The 21,170-nt window shown below is 34.5% G+C and overlaps 3 protein-coding genes and 1 long non-coding RNA gene across 6 annotated transcripts; 2 read left to right on the top strand and 2 right to left on the bottom strand.

Moving 5' to 3' along the window:
* The first annotated feature begins 2,461 nt into the window (after positions 1-2,461).
* On the top strand, positions 2,462-7,549 carry LOC115709928 (glucomannan 4-beta-mannosyltransferase 9). The gene is made up of 9 exons (XM_030638194.2): positions 2,462-3,422; positions 3,506-3,604; positions 3,689-3,941; positions 5,293-5,403; positions 5,795-5,931; positions 6,033-6,146; positions 6,232-6,431; positions 6,602-6,793; positions 6,892-7,549. The coding sequence occupies exons 1-9, from the start codon at positions 3,093-3,095 to the stop codon at positions 7,052-7,054; spliced, it is 1,599 nt and encodes a 532-aa protein (XP_030494054.1). The 5' UTR covers positions 2,462-3,092; the 3' UTR covers positions 7,055-7,549.
* Positions 6,959-12,897, bottom strand: LOC115709927 (pentatricopeptide repeat-containing protein At5g12100, mitochondrial). 3 transcript variants are annotated; one of them, XM_030638190.2, is made up of 3 exons: positions 10,273-12,897; positions 9,944-10,025; positions 6,959-8,252 (listed from the first exon to the last, which is right to left on the bottom strand). In XM_030638190.2, exons 1-2 carry the CDS (start codon positions 12,738-12,740, stop codon positions 10,022-10,024), a joined length of 2,472 nt encoding a protein of 823 aa, XP_030494050.2. In that variant the 5' UTR covers positions 12,741-12,897; the 3' UTR covers positions 6,959-8,252; positions 9,944-10,021. The 3 variants fall into 3 exon arrangements, with proteins under 3 accessions (XP_030494050.2, XP_030494051.2, XP_030494053.2); XM_030638191.2 differs by having other exon boundaries at positions 6,959-8,176; positions 10,273-12,896; XM_030638193.2 differs by lacking the exon at positions 6,959-8,252 and adding an exon at positions 8,740-9,283 and having other exon boundaries at positions 10,273-12,895.
* A 4,341-nt stretch (positions 12,898-17,238) lies between these two features.
* Positions 17,239-18,403, bottom strand: LOC115709786 (peroxiredoxin-2E-2, chloroplastic). The gene has a single exon (XM_030637997.2). It carries the CDS (start codon positions 18,231-18,233, stop codon positions 17,541-17,543), a length of 693 nt encoding a protein of 230 aa, XP_030493857.1. The 5' UTR covers positions 18,234-18,403; the 3' UTR covers positions 17,239-17,540.
* A 2,220-nt stretch (positions 18,404-20,623) lies between these two features.
* On the top strand, positions 20,624-21,104 carry LOC133035628 (uncharacterized). The gene is made up of 2 exons (XR_009686776.1): positions 20,624-20,927; positions 20,967-21,104. It is a non-coding gene; the product is annotated as an uncharacterized LOC133035628 (long non-coding RNA).
* The last annotated feature ends 66 nt before the right edge of the window (positions 21,105-21,170 follow it).

Genomic DNA, 21,170 nt, shown 5'->3' with positions numbered 1-21,170 from the left:
AAGGGGCTCAGCAACTTGCCTCCAATCCTGTGTTTCACTCACGAACTAAACACATAGAGGTCGATGTCTATTATGTTCGAGAATTAATCAACAAACACAAAGTTCAAATCTCCTATATTCCCACAGAGCAGCAACCAGCTGACCTACTAACTAAGGCTCTCACTCTCCCAAAATTTAACTTTCTCTGCCACAAGCTGTCATTAAAGTATCCTCCTTCCAGCTTGAGGGGGGATATTGAGGATACTCAAGATTAGTGCACCGTTTGTTAGTTAGTAGTTGCATTGGTTATGTTGGTTAATTCTGTTACAAGAGTTAGTTACCTTAGTCTTGCTTTTGTATCTACTCTGCTCTCTTATATAAAGAGGCTCTCTGTAAGAACTTAATTCATTCAATAACAAGATTACATTTCACTCTCTCTCGATTATAGTCTCAACTTATATACATAAAAAAAATTAACTTGTATCAATCAGAGTTATATAGACGTGATTTCCAAATTCCAATTGATCTATGACCTGAATCATTTGATTGCTTATAATATAATATTAATTTGTGTTTTCCTTAAATATAGATATATATAAATATAATATTTTTCTTGTAAATAACAAAATTACCATTTGGTTAATTAATTTAGCAAGAAAAACAAAATTACAATCTTAACAATATATACCATTTGAAGCTAGAGGTGATAAGGAGAAGAATATGATATAATTCTTATTGATTCATTTATTTTGTTGTATACTGATGATAAAGTATATTTTTTATTTTGAATAACCAGTCATTCATAATGCAATTAATTAGTAAATGAAATTATGTTTATACAAAAGTAATTAGTAAATACACTATATCATATTCATTATATAAATAGGAATATTATATATTTATATACACTTATATATATATGTCTTAAAATCAATTATTGGGATGAATAATTTTCAAGTGTTAAAATAACTTGTGGTTCGGGAACATGCATTAGCAATATTACCATGAAAACCACATATACATGAATGAATCACGTACATATATGTACCATACATATACATATATATATATATATGATTATATATATATAGCTAGTGCCAGTTTTTGTTCCAAAAAGGCAGGAAAATGCCAAACTTAAGAGCCCCTAAGAATGAGAATGAACAGCTACAATTCCTTATTTGAAAATTTATGTTACTACAGATATTCTTCATGTTTTGGTCCTCTGTCTGCCTTAAATATAATGTTTATATATATACCAGCCCTAGATGCTTGAATTGCATACCAAGGCAGCACAAATAAATAAATAAAAGGCAAAATGATGTTTGACTTTTTCATTGACCCACCAAAAAACATCAAACACACAGCACATACACAATTCCAACTGTCTATTACTCACTTTTAAACATACTTTACCCTTTTCTTTTCTCTATCTCCTTCCTCTACAATTGAATGAATTTAGAATATTTGGAATCAAATATGCCAATTTACAGATTGGAATGTTGTTAAATTTCAACATTTAATTGCTGCAAAAAAAAAAATCAACAATTAATTCATTAATTAATATTTTTTTTTTGAAAGTTTGTTCTTTTTTTTCATATTGTAATAATAAATATAACTAAATTTGATATTATTTATTTATTTATTTTCATGTGTAGCCATCGCCATCTTCATCTTCTAAAATTTATAGTCATGTTTGAGACAAATCTAACGTGTAAATGCATAAATTTTCAACAAATGTTCATTAACTTGATGAAAATAAATACAATTAAATAAATAAATAAAAAGCATACAATACACGAGAAGCATTTGATCTAAGCTGTCACTCCCTCAATCAAACCTCAAAGGACACTTTGGTAAATACAAACAATTTTTAGACGGTTATCACTGTTTTCTTGTAATTTATTATACATGTATCAAAATTTCTCATTTTAGTTATAAATAATAAACAATGAAAAGCAAAAGGGTTTTTTTTTTTTTAATAAAATGTAAAATGTAAATTGTAAGTTGTAATGTTTGCTTTCTTGGTAGATTATAAACACTCCTATTTTACCAATGCCAATAATTACAATGTTTAAGGTCTATAAAATTAAAAAAGTTGTAATGATTACCAGTTAGGTAATTATATTAATATATATATAAATATATATTAGAAACTGTATTTGGATTAATTGAGCCATTTTCATTTTCATTTGCCCCCACACTACATTGGCCAAGCAAGCGTTAAGGAGTGACAGCAGCTGTTGCTGAGTCGTCCTAATTCTTTCCTTTTCCTTTCAAAAATTGCTAAGAGACACCTAATAATATTATATGTAGAGTAAGTAAATTTTATATATATAAATTCTATTAACTATAGTAAATGTGGTAAATATTAGAATTATAATTTATTTAAATATACAGGAAAATACAGTGGTGGGACTTGGTACCTTATAATAATGCTCTTTGTCTTTTGACCTTTCTTTTACTTATTTTACACAATCCCAAGGCCAAGACCAAGGCCAAGCCGCATATTTGTTGTAGTTGGAACAGTACTTAAATCTTCCTATAGGCATTTTCTAGGAGCCAAAACACATTATATAAACACCCAAAAAAAAAAACACATAACACTTCCAAGGCCTTTTTAGAGAAGAGAAAGAAGGAAGAGAGGCCTTGCTATATTAATAATAATATAACATTTTCTTTTCTTTCTGTTTCATCTTCTCTTCTCCCATTCTTTCTTTCTGTTTTTGTGTTCATGGGCTTGGTTGGATTGAGATCTAAGATGGGTTTATTCTAAGTATTGTTTTTTTTTTTTTTTGTACTTTTGTTTTGGGGTTATTGCGGGTGTTTGAAGTAATACTTGTTGGATTTTAAGCTCTTCTTCACTGACATTTCTGCTCTGCCATTTCTTCCATTGTTTCTTTCTTCTCTCCTTTTTTTTTTTTGTGTGTGTGTTTTGCTTATCAAAGAAGCAAAAGCCACCCTATAAATATATTCTTACTCTTTAAACAAAGGAAGGTTCTTTAAAGTCCATATAGATCTACTGAGCAAAATAAACGACAATCTTCACTACTTGTACACTCTTTCTCTCGTTTTGTTTTTCTTTGCTCTGTTTTTTTCATTTTCAATAGCTGAAAATGGAACGGTTGAGTGGGACAAGTATTCTTCCAGACACATTTGAAGGTACCAGAGATGACATTGTAAGTCAAATGGGATTAATTTGGGGTCAGATCAAAGCTCCATTGATAGTTCCTTTGCTACAACTTGCTGTCGTTTTGTGCTTAATCATGTCGTTGATGCTTTTCATCGAGAGAGTTTACATGGGCATTGTGATTGTTCTTGTCAAACTCTTTGGTCAAAAACCAGAAAAACGTTACAAATGGGAACCCATTAGAGATGATGTTGAGCTTGGTAACTTAGCTTATCCCATGGTTTTGGTACAAATCCCAATGTACAACGAAAGAGAGGTCATTTTCATATTTCATATTTCATTTTTCATACCATTATTGTTTTGTCTCTGTTTTCATTTTATTTTTTTTTTTATTTGTAGGTTTATCAACTCTCTATTGGAGCTGCATGTGGGCTTTCATGGCCATCTGATAGAATCATCGTACAAGTACTAGATGACTCAACAGACCCAACAATCAAGGTACCCAGAAAAAAAAACATTTGTCATATTTGATTAAAAATCTAATTTTTTTTTTTATGTAATTATGGTTAATGGGAAATTCAGGATTTGGTTGAGTTAGAATGCCAAAGATGGGCTAGCAAAGGTATAAATATTAAGTACGAAATAAGAGACAATAGAAATGGTTACAAAGCTGGTGCTTTGAAAGAAGGCATGAAACGAAGCTATGTCAAAGACTGCGACTACGTAGCCATTTTCGATGCAGATTTTCAGCCCGAACCAGACTTTTTATGGCGAACCATTCCTTTTCTTGTTCACAACTCTGAATTGGGTCTGGTTCAGGCTCGTTGGAAATTTGGTAATACATTCTAAAATAATATTATTCTTATGTTTAATGCTAATACTACTTGGTTGGTGTTTTCTTCTTCTTAAGTTCTTAGTATGTTTTTATTATTATTATTATTAAAATTAACAAAAATCAGTGTCTTTTGTTAGAACTGTCGGTGAGCCTTATTTTTACAAGTATACAAACATTGAGAAACTTGTGTATAGAAAATGAGTGTGACCCCACTTTTTTGCTTTTTAGTCATTTTTAATTTTTAGCTCAAGACACCTATAATCAAATTATAGTCCTTGTTGGCTTCTTATAATTTGGCCACGTTTGGATCTCTTATCAGCTTTTTTCTTTTTTTGGGTTGGGTCCAACCCTCTAAAATCAAAACCACATGTGTGTGAATTCTATACCAAGTATTCAACTCGTAGCTATTTCAAGCTGCTTTTTTTTTAATTAAAACCTTAATGGAGGTTGATGGAGATATTCAATTCTTGTTGTTTATGTTTTTCTTTTTTAGCTTCAATGGGTCAAAAAAATGGACCCTCGTCTATTGATATTCTGTTTTTACTTAGTTTTACTTTAATGTAAGATTGAATTGGTGGTGATGGTGATATAGTAAGTAGTAACCAACTTTTCATTAATGAAAAGGCAACCAATATCAGAACTCATTTATTATAATTAAGAAAGCCAAAGTTTTTATTTTTTGTGGCTGTGTAATGTGACCAAAATGGTCCTCTTTTTCAACATACACTTAGCAATGAGTAATGTAAAGGCTTAAATAAGTTATTACTAGAATATTATAGCCTTATAGGGCATCTTCCTTTTCTTCATGGAACAATCTTATTGATTTTGCTCCATATAAATTAAGTAAATGAAGTAAACCCTTTTAAAAGTCAAAACAATATATACTGAATGTAAAAACTAAATATCAACAGAGACTAGTATATATATAGTCCAAAGAATTTTAAGGTTTGGTTTCTAGTGTTATATTATTATTTTTATAACTATATGACTATTTTTAAGTGCTATATATCACAAACACGTGTGCCATCATAAAGGGTGTGTTTGGATTTGGATCATATTGTCAGGGGTATATTGGTCTCTTCAAAAAAAAAAAGAATGGGATTGTTGTTCTTTCTTTTCCCAAGTCCGGCAGTAGCATGTGCTTTGTTTATGGTGGACCTCTTTCCCTAGTCAGTGTCAATGCTCTGTTAACCGACAATTCAAGTCATTTCCTCGGTTTCAAATTATTATTTTTTATTTATATACGTATATATAATAATTGTGAAACATCTCATTTGTAACATTGACTATGGTGATAGTTATTGTATTTTATAATTATAATTTTTGTTATTTTTTATTTTTATTTTTGTAGTGAACTCAGATGAGTGCTTGATGACAAGAATGCAAGAAATGTCACTGGATTACCATTTCACTGTGGAGCAAGAAGTGGGCTCCTCCACCTATGCCTTCTTTGGATTCAATGGTCAGCTTAACCAAAATCCCTTTTATTTGTTTTATTTAAAAACAAAGGAAAATACTTTCCTTACACTTCAATAAATGTTGTTGGTTATATTGTCAGATAATAATAAATCTTTGAGTTTAAACTAGTGGAATGATGTTAAAGGGTTTGTGAAGAGTTACTTACTTGACTGTGATGTTATGAGCTACAAACATTGTATATATTGTTTTTTTCAAGGGTTGATACAAACAAACTTAGGTAACAATAGTAAAAAATTACATTGTAACATATAATGTGACATGGGTTTGTTTAGTATTTAATGATTGAGCTTGGTTGGTGTGTGTGGATAGTAATAATGGTAGGAGCAATTCAATTATATGAGCTAACTTCTCTCTTTATGTAATTGATGAAACAGGCACAGCTGGTGTTTGGAGAATTGCTGCACTGAATGAGGCAGGAGGTTGGAAAGACCGGACCACAGTGGAAGACATGGATTTAGCTGTTAGAGCTAGTCTTAAAGGGTGGAAATTTGTCTACCTTAGTAATCTTAAGGTGCTTAATTGTATTAATAATAACAAATTTAGACACCCTTTGGGAAGAAATGTTAGATGAACTAATCTTTTTTATGTATATATATTTATATATTTACTCAGGTTAAAAATGAATTGCCTAGTACATTAAAGGCCTACCGTTATCAACAACATCGTTGGTCTTGTGGTCCAGCCAATCTTTTCAGGAAAATGGTTATGGAGATTATAAAGAACAAGGTGAGAGAGATTGTATTGATGATGTATGTAGTGTGGATATTAATGACTCTTCTTCTTTTTAACTGATCCATTGTTTTGATTGCAGAAAGTTACAACTTGGAAGAAGGTGCATGTTATTTACAGCTTCTTCTTTGTCAGGAAGATCGTGGCGCATATCATTACGTTCATCTTTTACTGCATTGTTTTGCCTGCAACTGTTATTGTACCAGAAGTTCAGGTTCCTAAATGGGGAGCTGTATATATTCCTTCAATCATTACCCTTCTTAATGCTGTTGGAACTCCAAGGTCAACTCTCCATTAGAGCTCTTATTATTCATCTTCATATTAGATTAGTACAAGTATCTGAAGTTTTGAGATAAACCCTTCTCAGTATGATTATCTGTGTCTCTGTTCTTGCTGTTCAATGATTATTTCTGAAAAATGCAAGGCTTGCTTGTCTCCATAACTATATGCAGGTCACTCCATTTAATAGTTTTCTGGATTCTTTTTGAGAATGTCATGTCCTTACACCGAACTAAGGCTACTATCATCGGTCTTCTAGAGACGAGCAGAGTGAATGAATGGGTTGTGACTGAAAAACTAGGAGACGCCCTCAAAGGAAAAGCATCAAAAACACCGAAAAAACCTCGGTTTAAGATTGGAGAAAGGTAGAAATTTGTTTTTCTTTCTAACCACGTAATGCATTTTAGTAATAGAGCTATGATTATGTAGTTTACATTTGCAAACTTGATTGCATTGTGTGCAGGCTTCATTTGCTGGAGCTTGGGGTGGGAGTTTACCTTTTCTTCTGCGGCTGTTATGATGTTCTCTTTGGCAAGAACCACTTCTTCATTTACCTTTTCGTACAAGCAATAGCCTTTTTCATCATGGGGTTTGGATATGTTGGCACCTTTGTCCCAAACTCTTAATAGGGAACCCAATAATAAGATCAATGATCAAGTATCCTCTGATCTCTCTCTTAGCCATGTGCCTTCATAAACATACTTTTCTTCACCAACGTAATATCTGCTTTTTTAAAAATTGTGAGTTGTCTCCTATAGCTTGTAAAAAAGAAGGGGAAAAAAGAAAAAAGAAAAAAGAAAAAAAAAATTATATTGTCATTCTTTTCAAGTTCATCATAAAATTTCGAGTTAGTGAACTCGAAGATCTGTTAGTTCTCTTGTGAATATTCAAGAAATGTAACGAGAAAACACAAAAAGGAAATGTTGTATGAAATGAAGCACAAAGAGGGGGAAAAAGATCAAGTGAAGTAAAATCTTCTGGGTTTGACCACCCAAGTAGGTTGAAGTTATTTGAGTGAATTGCTTGTAATTGTGAAATTTTGTAGTTGTCTTTCTATTTCCTTGGAATTGTTTGAGAAAAAAGAAAGTAAGAAATGAGATAAAGTCTACAGTTATAATGTATTTCTCTTTTCTGCCTCTAATTCTCTTATAAAATGTTCAGCATAACATTTTTGAGCATAGCTAAAATTTCATAGTAGATGACAATATTGACCAGTAGTTCTACTTTCACAATTAATGATGGTTTCATATTAAATAAATATGAATTTTGAGCACAATCTTCTCAATACGTACACTAGCAACAAATGGCATTCTAAGGACAAATTTGTATGTACCAGTCCAAAGATATATTTACACTATCTTTCATTAATATATAAATAATTGCTTTGAAATCATTCAGACTATCATTTTGATTTTCACAAGGCAAACTCAATGGTTCATGAGGACTACTTGGTACATTTGTCTTCATTTTTCAAAGCTGAATTGGAATCTATTATAATGTGGTATATCTGGACAGAACAGAATGGGCTGCTCATGGTCGATGAGGAAGGCCAGCGGCTGCTCTTGCATTCTTTGCCGCCTCTTACGTGCTCCAATATATAGCAGCTTGTGCGCCACCAGACCCAGTTTTGATTCCCGCTGCTGCTGTCCCTACTGCTCAAGGAACTTGGAAGCTGCCTGCTGGTTTGGGTTTAAAATTAAATGTTGATGCAGAGGTGTATCTTGCTGATCGTAAAACAGGTGTGGGTGCTGATAGAATAATCAAGAATAGAAATATTCTACCAGCTATTTTCACCAATAATGAATTCCTCAAGTGATCTTTACCCTGAAAAAAACAGTAACAAAGTTAAAATTTCAAGCTTCCGAAAGGTCCATCTCTTCAAATCTTTTGAAAAGACAGTGACAAAGTCATAATATTGAGCTTCCAAGAGACTCTTCTCTCCAAATTCCTAATCTTTCGTGAGGATTGGTCTCTACACAAGAGTTTACTCTTTCCTAATTTCATGATAATCTAAATGAAGTTACTCCCATTCTACTTTTAAAGAAATTATTATAGAAGTTGTCAAACTTTTATTTATTTATTAATTGAAATTATTGTCTCATTTTAGGAGGGATGCCAATAAAACTACTTATAACTTAATAAAACATGCTTTAGAATTAGATAAAATTTATATTTGTAACCAAAAAAAATTATATTAGCCTGCTAAAAGTTTGTACTTTGTAATTTAATTTCTTTAAACCGAATTAAAGGACTCGTTCGTATTCATGTTAAGTAAAACTTTTACATTTTAAATATAAAATTAATGCACAACACAAACACAAGAATTTACAAATTTATAATATAAGAATTTATTAATTTAAATTCGACGCATTCAAGATTATAAAAATTTCTTAATTATAATAGATAAGGCACTCTAACCACTCCTCTGCTTAAACCAAGCAGTTTGCAACAAGGTCACATGCAATTTCTTTCTTGTTCATGTTAGTTTGGGTTTATGGGGTTCAGATGAGCAACACCTAGTGTAATTGCCACAGGAAATGCTCAAATTCCTTTGGAGGATTTTTGATAGAGGGGTGGAGCACGCCCAACAGGGACAAGAACCACATTTTCAAGGTCGGGCTTCACTATGTATCCTGGTGGCAAAAGTTGCACAAGGAGCTCAATCAAGCTGCACTTCATTTCCGTTGGTTAGGGTCAATATGCTGTGAGGAGCTATTTCTCTCACAGACTCGATTGTTCACTCCAATTGGGTTGCTCCTTTCCTTCAGAGGGCACCGCATTACTGACATGGTTCTTTGATAGAGATCGAGCGGGGTTGTGACTTGAGTGTTAACATCCTTCACCACGAGGACAAACTGAAATTTGGGCAGCCGGTAATGTTAGACCCCAGAATTGTTAACATGTGTAAGCACATAAAGGGAAAAAAGGGTATACGGATCATTGTATGGAAGGACAGTGGGTGCGTTGGCTTAGGATAGTGTAAATAGGTAAGTAAAGGAATAAAGTGAGTATGCAAGCACTGAGTTTATTATCTGCATCATTGGTCAGAAAGGACCATTACTTCTCTGTTACATTTCTGCTCTGGAATTTCAATCAGTAATACTACTCTTTTCTGGCTAATTCTTGTGGTATACTACTGTTCTATTGTAAATGGCTGGCATTTTTCTCTGTTAAATACTACTGCTCAGAAGGTTTGATCATATCAGAGAGAGTAAATTAGAATTTGTTGTTAGCCTATTGGGATCGGATCATATATAGCAGATGGGTATGGTAGTTTAAGCAATGCTGTTCTTTTGTATAAAAAGGGGCTATTTGTTTATGAAACTCTACTTTGCGAGCCATTTGTGTCCATGCTATACTGAATCGAAAACCATGTCACATAAGAACTAGTAAATGTTTGAAAAGTGAACCTCATTTGTCCTCTACATTCAAGAACATAATAATAAAGAGAAACAAAACAGTATCTACACGAAGAGCATCATGGATCAGATAACAGTGAGAGGATACACATTTACCTCTTCAATACCGGGTCTACGGGCAGAACAGTGACCCTGCAAAGTGTGAAGTTCCCACCAACCATGTTTGGAATCAACTCACCTTCATGCATCGGAGGTCAATGGTTAAAGGGAAATAGAAACAATATTTTAAGTACATGATATGGATGTCAAAATCACAGTGTTTGAAACAAATTACAAATAACTTCATCTTCAAGTAATTACGGTCACATTTAATCAAATATAATGGAGCTCAAAAGAACACGATCACCCGATAGTGAATGAAAGGAAAGGAAAGTACACGAGTTTAATTGATCCTTTTGGCTTTTTAGATAAGTTTTGTGTCTTACATTTTAGAAACAGTAGAAAGATCCTCCTCATTAAAGCTGCAATCATCTTCTTCTTTGACGCTCATTTCTGAGGAGACAACCTGGCTTTCCAGCAACATACCCTCTTGGCAAAGACCAGAGACAAGCTCCTTAGCTATGTTATTATTCAAAATAAAACCATTGTCAAACATTTCTCTGTACCAAATATATGCCCCGCTAAAGTCTTTCTGTTCACAATATCCCTTAACAAGTAAATAGTAGGTGTCAGCTTTAGGAGCCAATCCTTTGGCCTTCATATCATTGACAATATCATTTATCTCAGACAATTTTCCTTCTCTAAAATGTCCCAGAATCAAGCTATTGTAGGTCATCTTGTTAACATGAAGTCCCTTGTTTATCATCTCAGTATGCAGAGCAGTTGCCTTTTGAGTATCACCATGCTCTGCATAACCATGAATCATGGCATTGAATATAAGTTGATCTGGGGCCAAACCAAGCTCTAACATCTCTTGATATACTCTCTCTGCTACCTCCATACCTTCCTTACTGCATCCACTAATTAGAGGATGAAATGTTTTTAGTGTAGGCTTAATCCCCACTCTCTTCATAGTTTCATACAACTGCAAACATTTCTCACTGTCTTCTACATCAGAATAACCAGAAATTAAAGAATTATAAGTGATGACATCAGGACTATATCCGCTAATTGGAATTTGGGAAAACAAGCCTTCAGCCTCAGTCAATTTTCCTTTTCTGCAAAACCCATGAATTAATGAGTTGTATGTCACAAGTGTTGGACGTATACCAATTTTCACCATCTCATCAAAGATTCTAAGGGCATCATTTAACTTTCCTGCATTACACAAACCATCAATGATTATATTATATATCTGTGCATTTGCTCTAACGCCTCTAATCATCATATCCCTTAGAATTACTTCAGCCTCGAGGAGCCTACCATCCCCACATAAACAACTTATGACAGAACCATAAGTTACAACATTTGGTTTAACCCCTTTACTCTCCATTTCTTCAAGAATGAGAAAACACTTATCGAATTCGCGCATTACTCCATAACCTTTGATTGAGATGTTATATGTCGCTGCATCTGGGGAAACTCCTTTTTGTGCCATTTTCTGAATCCATTCCTCTGCCTTATCAATCTTCTTCATTTCAAAGAACTTACCAATCAAAGAATTGAAAGTTATGCAATTTGGTCTCAACCCATGAACTTCCATTTCTCCAATTGTAGAAATGGCCTTTTCCATGTCACCTCTTATACAATAACCATTAACCATGGTGTTATAAATTACCTCATCCAGAACCAACCCAATTTCCCTTAGTTTCTTTAAAACCTCCTCTGCAATTTCCATCTTCCCATCTTTGCATAAACCATTTAACAGAATACTACAAGTATAATGATTAATTCTCACCCCTCTTTTCATTGCTTCTTCAAATAAAGCTAGTGATGCCTCACTATCACCACACCTGGAATGCCCATCAAAAAGCACACTATAAGTAAAACAATCAGGCACCAAACCAGTAGCTTTCATTTCTTCCAAAAGTTGCTTCGCTTCATCCATTTTTCTTGCCCGACAAAGCCCACTTAGCAATGAATTGTAAGTAAGAATATTAAGCTCCACATTTTTACTCTTCATTCTATCTCTTAAATCAAAAGCCTTCTCCACTTCACCCACCTTACAATATCCATCAATAAGCGTGTTATAGGTGACCAAATTGGGAACTGCATTTCTCTCAGTCATTTCCTCAAACAAGTTCTCTGCATCCTTAGTTCTCTTCTCTCTGCACAACCCACCAAGCAAGACATTGTATATAAACACAGAAGGGCTAATATGTCTCGTCTTCATGTAATTCATAAGCTCCATAGCCCTTTTCATGTCACCCAATTTAACCGCAGCCTGAATCGCTTTCCCATACGTGAACTTATCGGGTCGAATACCTGAATCAACAAGCTCAGAAAACAACTCGAGCATTTTCCCATACTGTTTCGTAGACACCAGAGACTCAAACAACATATGAACCGTGTTCAAAGAAGGAACCACACCATCTTTCTTCACCAAACCATACAACTCCATGGCTTCGGCGACCATTTTAGATTCCAAACAAGCCGATAATATAATATTTGATAAAGCAGGTCTCATGGAAGGCGCAGCGGAGATAGATAAGAGAGAGTAAAGATCATAGGGAGAAGAAAAATGAGATTTTGAGGAAACAAGAGACCCGATTAGCCTCTGAGCAGTATCCACACTGCCTTGTTGGAGAAGATGTCGAATTTTCTGAACCTTTTCAAGGCGTTCTTCGTCTCTGCTGAGGTTAGCCATCGAATCTCCGGAGTTAAGGTTGGAAGAAGCTTCAGTGTCGGGCTCGGAGCTGAAGAAGTGGGAAAGAGGAAGTGGTCGTGAGTTTTGGGGAATGGAAGAGGTTGTGAAGATGAGTTTTTGGGGAAGAAGATAGAGTCGTCTCGCCATGTCTGAGTCTCGGTTCCGAAACTTAACTTAATCCCCAAGAAGAAGAAGAAGAAGAAGAAGAAGAAAAAATTTAAAGTGAGTTGGTTTTATTTTACATGGTTGTTGTTGTGGAGCAAGGTGACTACGTAGGCCATTATTCAACTCATTATTCAAATTAGGGTTATACAAATAGGAAATTTGGTTTAGCATATTATACTACCCAAGTAAAACTAAGATACTTATAATTTAAGCTAATTAGCAATTCTTCCCCCCGAACTTTGACATGTGCTAAATCGTACCCCTGAACTTTTTTGGCCATTAGAAATTCCCCTCGAACTATTGAGATTGTTAAGTTTAAGGACTTTTGTCAAATTTCATTCAATTTTACTGTTCAGTGATTGTTTATGTACTAAACTATGCTCCCTAGACTTTGATATCTATCAAATCACGCCCCTCAAACTTTGATATGTACTAAATCACGCCCCATGAACTTTCATACATGTTACAATTTTTTTACTAAAATTAGATAAAAGTCCTTAAATTTAACAATCTCAATAGTTCGAGGGGAATTTTTAACGGCCAAAAAAATTCAGGGGGCACGATTTAGTACATGTCAAAGTTCGGGGGAAAAAATTACTAATATTTTTTTTTCTTAAAAATATTTATATTTAAAAAAAGACTTTCTCCCTCTCTAACTCTCTCACTCTCTCACTCTATCCGAGTTTTATTGTCTCCACCTCGAAGCCCCAAAATTCATGAGTTCAACCACCCTGAAATCCTTACTCATCGATCGAGTTCTCAACTCGCTTGTTTTTTGCATTTTTTTCTAATTTTTGACAATGTCGCAAAACATCACTAAATGTCACTATATCCCAAAACATCGCTAAATGTCTCTAATTCACAACATCGCTAAACACATCGCTAAATGTCGTGAAATCACATTCAAGTTTCCACGATAATTATCAATGTTTAGCGATGTGTTATGTATTTTTTAGTCTCATATCACAAATACATCACTAATATTATCGTGAAATATATAAAACATGGCCAAATATCACTAATCATCGCTAAACTTCATCCATAACCTCAAATTTGGTCTATCAGTGTAAACACATCGCTAAATATCGCAAAATACACAAAAAAATTGGAAACTAAAAAATGCAAAAAATGAGAGACGCCGTGAGAGAAGGCGACCAAGGGGACCTTGCGTCCAGGGTTTTTCGGACTATGTGTTGACGACAGGGGTTCTGGGTCGGAGTTAAATGCCGGAGAGTGAGAGAGTTAGAGAGAGAAGTTTTTTTTAAAATGTAAAAGTATTTTTTAGAGAAAAATATATTATGAGTAATTTGCGACTAAACCCCTCGAACTCTCAATTCACTTGCAATTAACCCTCCAACCTCAAATTTTGGTGGGAAAACCCTCCAAAGTACTATTTTGTTTTTTTATTAAGGTGTGATTCCTGCCTAAAGTGCTGTTAGTTGAATACTATCATTCAGGTTTCTGACTTTTGCAGTGGTCGTATTGAAGTGACTCAAATACGCTTTAAGAGATTCCCCAGGTTGTTGTTTTATGTTGGTCAAAGATGATGCTTTGGGTCAACGGTCTCTTGCAGCCTGAAACTACTTTTTAAAGTCCCTCGATAATTGTTCCTAGGATGTTATGGAATGATTGGTGAATTTATCAAACCAACTACTCGCGACTCCTATTAAGGAGGTTGGGAATAAAATGCAACGCAAGTTATTTGAAACATTACTTACTCGCATAATAGTATTAAAATTGTTTAAATGAGCGACCATATTTGTGGTTCCATCGTATTGCGACACATGTGGGTTCTTAAATCCCTGAGGAAACTTTGAATTTAAGATATCAGGATGGAATGGCTCAGTTTCTTCGCCTAAATCGTATCCTGGCAACTTGCCATATTCTCCATCTTGATATTTTCTAAATTTGTCCTTTAATTGAATTACTCGTAATTGGATGGGATCCACAGGTTGCTGATTTGCATTTTGGTTAAGTTGATTATGCAAATCAGGCGTATTTCAATTTAAGTGCTCGCGAAGGTCTGGTTGCCTTCAGTTTAATCTCTCACGTAAATCAGGTTCGTGATGCCTTTGTTCATAGTTGCTTACAGACCTAATCTCTGAGTAGCTCTCCGACAAATAACTTCGTGAGTTACTTATACTCTCCTGGTCTGCATAATTATGTCGAGATCTACTTCCATCTCCCGTTTGTCTACTCGACCTATTATGCCTGTGGGATCGCAATCCCCCTGTACTTGAGCTTGCTTCATCTCGCGTTGGTCTTCTTCTTTGGAAGAGATTAAACACACGTCCCCTACTCAAGAAAGTGTGCATGTTTTCCCTATTCGCGCGAGATGGGTGTTGCGGATGTTTCGGAGGGAGATCACTGGACCTAAGTTAGTTTCCAAGGTTTCTCTCATTATCACGAGGAAATCCATGGTCCCCTGGTCAAGGTTGCCTCACCTCTTCATTCATGCAAGATGATTATGGCATGTCAATTCGTTCATTCCCTTGGTTCGCAAATCTATGGGAAGTTCGTGGAACATCTCGTCGATGTTCTTGATTCCTTGTACTATTTGGGTTAGGTTGATTATCCATTGGGACATCCCTTGTATCCCCAAGTTGCTCCTCTTGGGTATTTGGGGGATTCCCTTGGTTATTCTCTTGTCTCATAGTCTTGGAACCCGAGGTCTTCCTCGTGGTCTCCTTATTGTTGGATCAGGCTGGTTTTGAGGAATCGTTCATTGTGTTGCCCTGGGCGCTGTTGCTTCTCGCTCCAACTCAACATTTCATTGGTTTGATTCAGCCAGGCATTGTCGAAGTTGCCTATTTTCTAATTCTACCAGTGGCACGTATCTGGTAGGATCATAGGCGTCCTCACTCCTTCTTTTTGGGATTTGATCCCTAGCAACATTGAAATTACCATCATTCCTCCCTGAACGCGGTTAGATGTGTTGGTTCTTTAAGATCCCATAGGTTCCTTGCCAAGACGATGGGTTGTTTCCTCAGGACAATTACTGTTGTGTTGATTGTTACCAGTCATTTAATATGAGTTTGAATTTGTGTTTATAAGGAGTGATTATTCTGAGTTTTTATCACCAAGGCTCTCAATGAAAGCACCAAACTGTTAACACAGATTTTTTTAACCAAATTAATAGCTTTTTTGCAATAAATATACTACAGAATTTAATAATAATAAATAACACCAAAAATTTTACGTGGTTTTGTAGTTAAAATTTACATACTCCACGAGTCCTTATTAGAGATATTTTTTAGATTGCAGAAAATAAATTTCAATGTTTGAAAATAATAGAATTTCTCTCTATTTTTTGTCGTCCCTTTTCTCATAAATTCAGCCCTTATTTGCAGTTATTTTATTGGGATTAATTCATTTACATTTGTTGATGAAACGTGGACATTCCCACATTTCATTTATTTAAACATGGATAATATCTAATAACTATCCAACTGCCCCTTGTTTTTATCCTTTAGACGGTTATGTTGACTAGGATGGTTGTATCTCGTCAAATTGAGTTCTTCTTCTTATCCATCTTAATAGGAAAAACTACTAAATGTTGGAAACACTTCATCTCGCTGTATCCCTTTACTTGTATTAGTGATGCGTGTTGTGAATAATGTGAGACGATTGAGTGTTGTTATTTTCACCATCTCTGATATCTTGTATCATATATCTTGCTACTCTGTTTATTCCAAGGTGAACATATGTCTTGTCAATTCTAATTTAATAGTTTTTATTCTTGTCTCGCATAAAACTATGCAGTTAGCGAGTTTGAACATTTCTATCAAACTTGTATTTAATTGACACGAGTTATTTGAATGACATTTAATAATATAATGTCATTATTATATACATTGAGTTGATTCATATTCCTTCTGTAGGACACGTGACAGTTCTGGTACATAGCGGAATCTTGGATATAACAAAATTATTTCCATAGCTTTTGAACTATTTATCTTGATCTCCAATTACCACCCCAAATAAAATAAATAAAAAAAAATACTTACACAAAATATTGTTGTCTCTTAATCTTAAGGTAAGCAATACTTGTCCTATGTTTCTCTGATTTGTGGTTCTCAAATAAAAGAAGAAGAAATTATTGCTTGAAATACAATTGAGAAGTTGTCAAATTGTGTTTTACGTGATTGAGATTTTTTTTTTTTTTTTTTTTTTTTTGTTATTATAGGGACAATACCTTTGTACACAATTCCCTACCATATCGTTGTGCCATGAGAGAACTTTATGCATAAAGTTGTCACCTTATGTTTCTTTTTCAAATACATAGATAATTAAAGCCATTAACTTTGTGCCTAAATTACACAATTCCCTGCCAAATTTTTATGCTATGAGAACACTATGGATAGCCTAAGACGGCGTTCACTAAATTTTTTGCGGCTACCATTGTTAGTAGCTCATTGGATTTGGACCGTTATGATTTGTGCACTGTTTTCATTCCTTTTCTTCCACATTACTCAAAATCAATCCAAACAAACAACATTTTGAATTGAACGTATCAAATTTAACAATGAATTATGTTGTTAATCTACTTCATTTGAGCCTTATTGAAAGATCAAAAGACTACTGGACTAACCCATTTCACCATCATTATCATAATATAAATATGAACCACATTTCTGACATTGTTATCTGAAACCAAAAGCTCAACAACATTTTTCCATGACTGCCTGACCGGAAAGCTCATAACGTCCGTACACTAACATTTATTCTAAAGAGTAAAAAAAAATAAACAGAAAATACCTTTGAAAAGAGCCGAGATTAAACTTAAAGGGCTTTGAGAATATCGTCGGCGCTGCTAAAGGTGAAGGCACCACCTTCCTCCAAATTGAGGACCTTAACGACGCCGTCTTCGGCCAATAGTGCGTATCTCCTAGACCTAACTCCGAGCCCGACTGGCTTGTCACTCAAATCTAGCTCCGCACCAATTGCCCTAGTGAAATCCCCATTTCCATCGGATAACAGAAGAACCTCATCGTTTACCTTCAGATCCTCCTTCCAAGCCTTCATCACGAAGGCGTCGTTCACCGAAATGCAGGCGATGGTATCCACGCCTTTCGATTTCAGCTCCGCTGACTTCTCCACGAATCCGGGGAGGTGTTTCTGCGAGCAGGTCGGGGTGAAAGCGCCGGGAACGGCGAAGAGTACGGCTTTCTTGCCCTTGGTGAGGTCAGAGACGGTGACGGTCTGGACTTCTCCGGCGGCGTCTAAGTAAGACAAGGTTGATTCCGGAAGCTTGTCGCCGACGGCGATTGTGGCGGAGATTGTTGAGGTTGATTTAGCGGTGGAGAAACGGAGTGGCTTTGGGAGGTGGCGGTTGTTGAGGGCGAAGGAAGTGAAAGAGAGACGAGAGGAGAGTAGTGTTTTGGATGGGAAGAGAGAAGCAGTTGCGGTGGTGGAGAGGCAGAGAGTGGCTGATGGAGCTGTGAGGAGCCTTGAGATTGAGAGAGAGGCCGCCATTGTTGATAGGTGGAGAATAGAGAGAGAGAGAGAGAAGTGTTGGAGATTGTTTTTCGGTTAGGATTTTGGGCGGAGGGAACAACAAGGGGATTTGAGAGGAGATAGTCACGTGAGTCACGTGTGAATGAGTGTAGCGGTGTGGTGGGTGAGTAGTGACATTACTTTCCCATGGTTTATTTGGACCGTTATTGGGCCTAGGTTCAGTATCATAGTTTTTACGAGGAAATTAAATTGTATACTCAGTTTACTTTATTTATTTTAATTTTGAGCAATTTGCGGCGAAACCCCCTTATGTTTTGATTTTTATACACTTAACCCCCTTATTTTTATTTTTGGTGGCAAAACCCCTTTATGTTTTAATTTTTATACACTTAACCCCCTTATCTTTTTTTTTGTGGCAAAACCCCCTTATGTTTTAATTTTTATACACTTAACCCCCTTATCTTTTTTTTTGTGGCAAAACCCCCTTATGTTTATTTTTCTTTGCAAATTTGACACGCCAGTTAAATATTACCGTTAAATATCAACTGGATGACCACTGTATACACCTTTGTATATGTAACGGTAAAACCTCGAAGTCGATACAGTAGTAATCCAGTTAGTATTTAACGGTAATATTTAACTAAAACTTTAAATTTGTAAAGAAAAGTAAACTGAAGGGTTTTGCCACCAAAACAAAAGATAGAGGGGTTAAGTGTAAAAAATTAAAACATAAGGGGGTTTTGCCACCAAAAAAAAAGATAAGGGGGTTAAGTGTATAAAAATTAAAACATAAGGGGGTTTTGCCACCAAAAATAAAGATAAGGGGGTTAAGTGTATAAAAATCAAAACATAAGGGGGTTTCGCCGCAAATTGCTCTTTAATTTTTACATTTATTTTTATATTCTTTAAAATATACTTACTTTTATAAATATCTCTATTATCTTCCATAAATTAATATAAATAATGTGTTATACTTAAGTAAAAATCAAAGATATATAAAGTAATTTACTCATAAAAATAGGTAAATTTTAATAAAATATAATATAAAGGTATTTTTAATTAATAGACACAAAAAAAAGTATTCTTCAACTTATTCTAATTTTTACACTGTCTTCGAAATTTTTAATTTTTTTCCTTTTTTTTTTATAGTGTAGGGTAAATTTTTTTAAAAAAATAATGTGAAAGTTTTATATTATTTACTGTGTTAAGTTTTCACGGTTGTTCCACGATTATTTTGAATTCCAACTAGGGGCGTTCATCCAATCCAATCCGCACTATTTTGCTCATAGTACATCTGATCTACACTATTTTACTCATAGTACATCCGATCCGCACTAAATGCAGATTTCATATTTTGGATTCAATCCAATCCGCATCCAATCCGCAAAAGTGCGAATTGGATCGGTTATTTTGGATTGGTTACTTTTCAATATTAAATTATTTAATATTTATTAAAATATATATATATTTTTCACATAATTAGCAACAAAATAAAATATTTTATGTCTCTAACAACAAATTAAAATAAATAAAATAACAAATTCAAAAGAAGAAAAAATTATATGAATAAAGAAATGTAAAAACTATATATAAAAATGGAATATACATTTGATCTATAAAAGTTTTGAAATATATGTGTTTCATATGTATTAGATTTTTAAATTACTATTTTATTTACATTAAAATTTTAATTATATATAATTTTTAATATTTTTTTATAAATATGTGTGGATTGTATTTGATCGACTATTTTTACATGTCAATCAACATTCAATCTACACAAGTGCGGATTTTGAATTTTCCAATCAATTTTTAGATCCATAAAAGACAGATCTCAAAATGTTGAACTGGAGTTCCCAAACAATCCAGCTCAAGTATAATCCAAAAAAAATTACATCGATACTATAGTAAAATATTTATCCTGGTGTATTTTTGTTGTTTTCCAAAGATCTAATGGTGAATTTGTTCATATTAAATCATAACGAGACATGTAGAAAGTTATGTACGTGAAAACATTGTTATGATTTTTAATGTTTCACAATAGTTGCATTACAATTGCATAAACATTTTGCTAATAGTTATTTCGTCTGATGTAACCTTCGACCAACTACCCAAAAATTTTTGTCTGATTGAAACCTTCATCTGATGCAACCTTCAGCCAACCACCTAGCAACCACCCTGCAACCATCGTCTGATTGAAACTTTCGTCTTATGCAACTACCGCGCAACCGTGCAACAATAAGTAGTATTTTTCTAATTAAAATTACATAAAATATATAAATGTTTTCTTTACTATAGGAAGGTACATTTATAAATAAAATGAATTTTCTATCTAATAACTCCAAAAAAAAAAAAAAATAATTACAAAGATAAATTTTTTAAATTTCCAAAAGGGAAATTTGATTTTCTATACTTAGAAAATCAAAAAATTTAATTTCTAAACCAATAATTTAAACCCTAAAAAAACTATACTTTTTTTTTTCAAAACCCCAAAAATACCCCCAAACTAAAACTATCTCTCTTTCTCTCTCTATCTAGCCGGTCCCAAGAATCCCACACCCCAGGTCCGATGGTCGGACCATGGGGTCCGATGGGGTCCGACCAATCGGACCCATCGGACCCCAAGGTCCGACCATCGGACCTCTCTCTTCCCCTCTCTCTCAAATCGCAAAAAAAAAAAAAAAAAAAAATTAAAGCCGGTCGGACCTTCTGGTCCGATGGGTCCGACCATCGGACCCATTGGACCCGAAGGTCCGACCATCGGACCCTTTCTTCCTCTCTCTCCAAAATCGCAGAAAAAAAAAAAAAAAATTAAAAAGACGGTCGGACCTTTGTCTTCTTCCCTCTCTCAAATCGCAGGAAAAAAAAAAAAAAGTTTCAGAGACTGGGGTTGCTCTTTCGGGTTGGGGTTGGGGTCGGAGGGGTTGGGGTCGTGGTCGACGGGGGTGAGGGTGG

The sequence above is a fragment of the Cannabis sativa genome, chromosome 3, assembly GCF_029168945.1.
Source record: "Cannabis sativa cultivar Pink pepper isolate KNU-18-1 chromosome 3, ASM2916894v1, whole genome shotgun sequence".
Taxonomy (NCBI): domain Eukaryota; kingdom Viridiplantae; phylum Streptophyta; class Magnoliopsida; order Rosales; family Cannabaceae; genus Cannabis; species Cannabis sativa.
The sequence above is the reverse complement of the archived record's forward strand: the minus strand, read 5'-3'. Positions and strand labels throughout refer to the sequence as shown.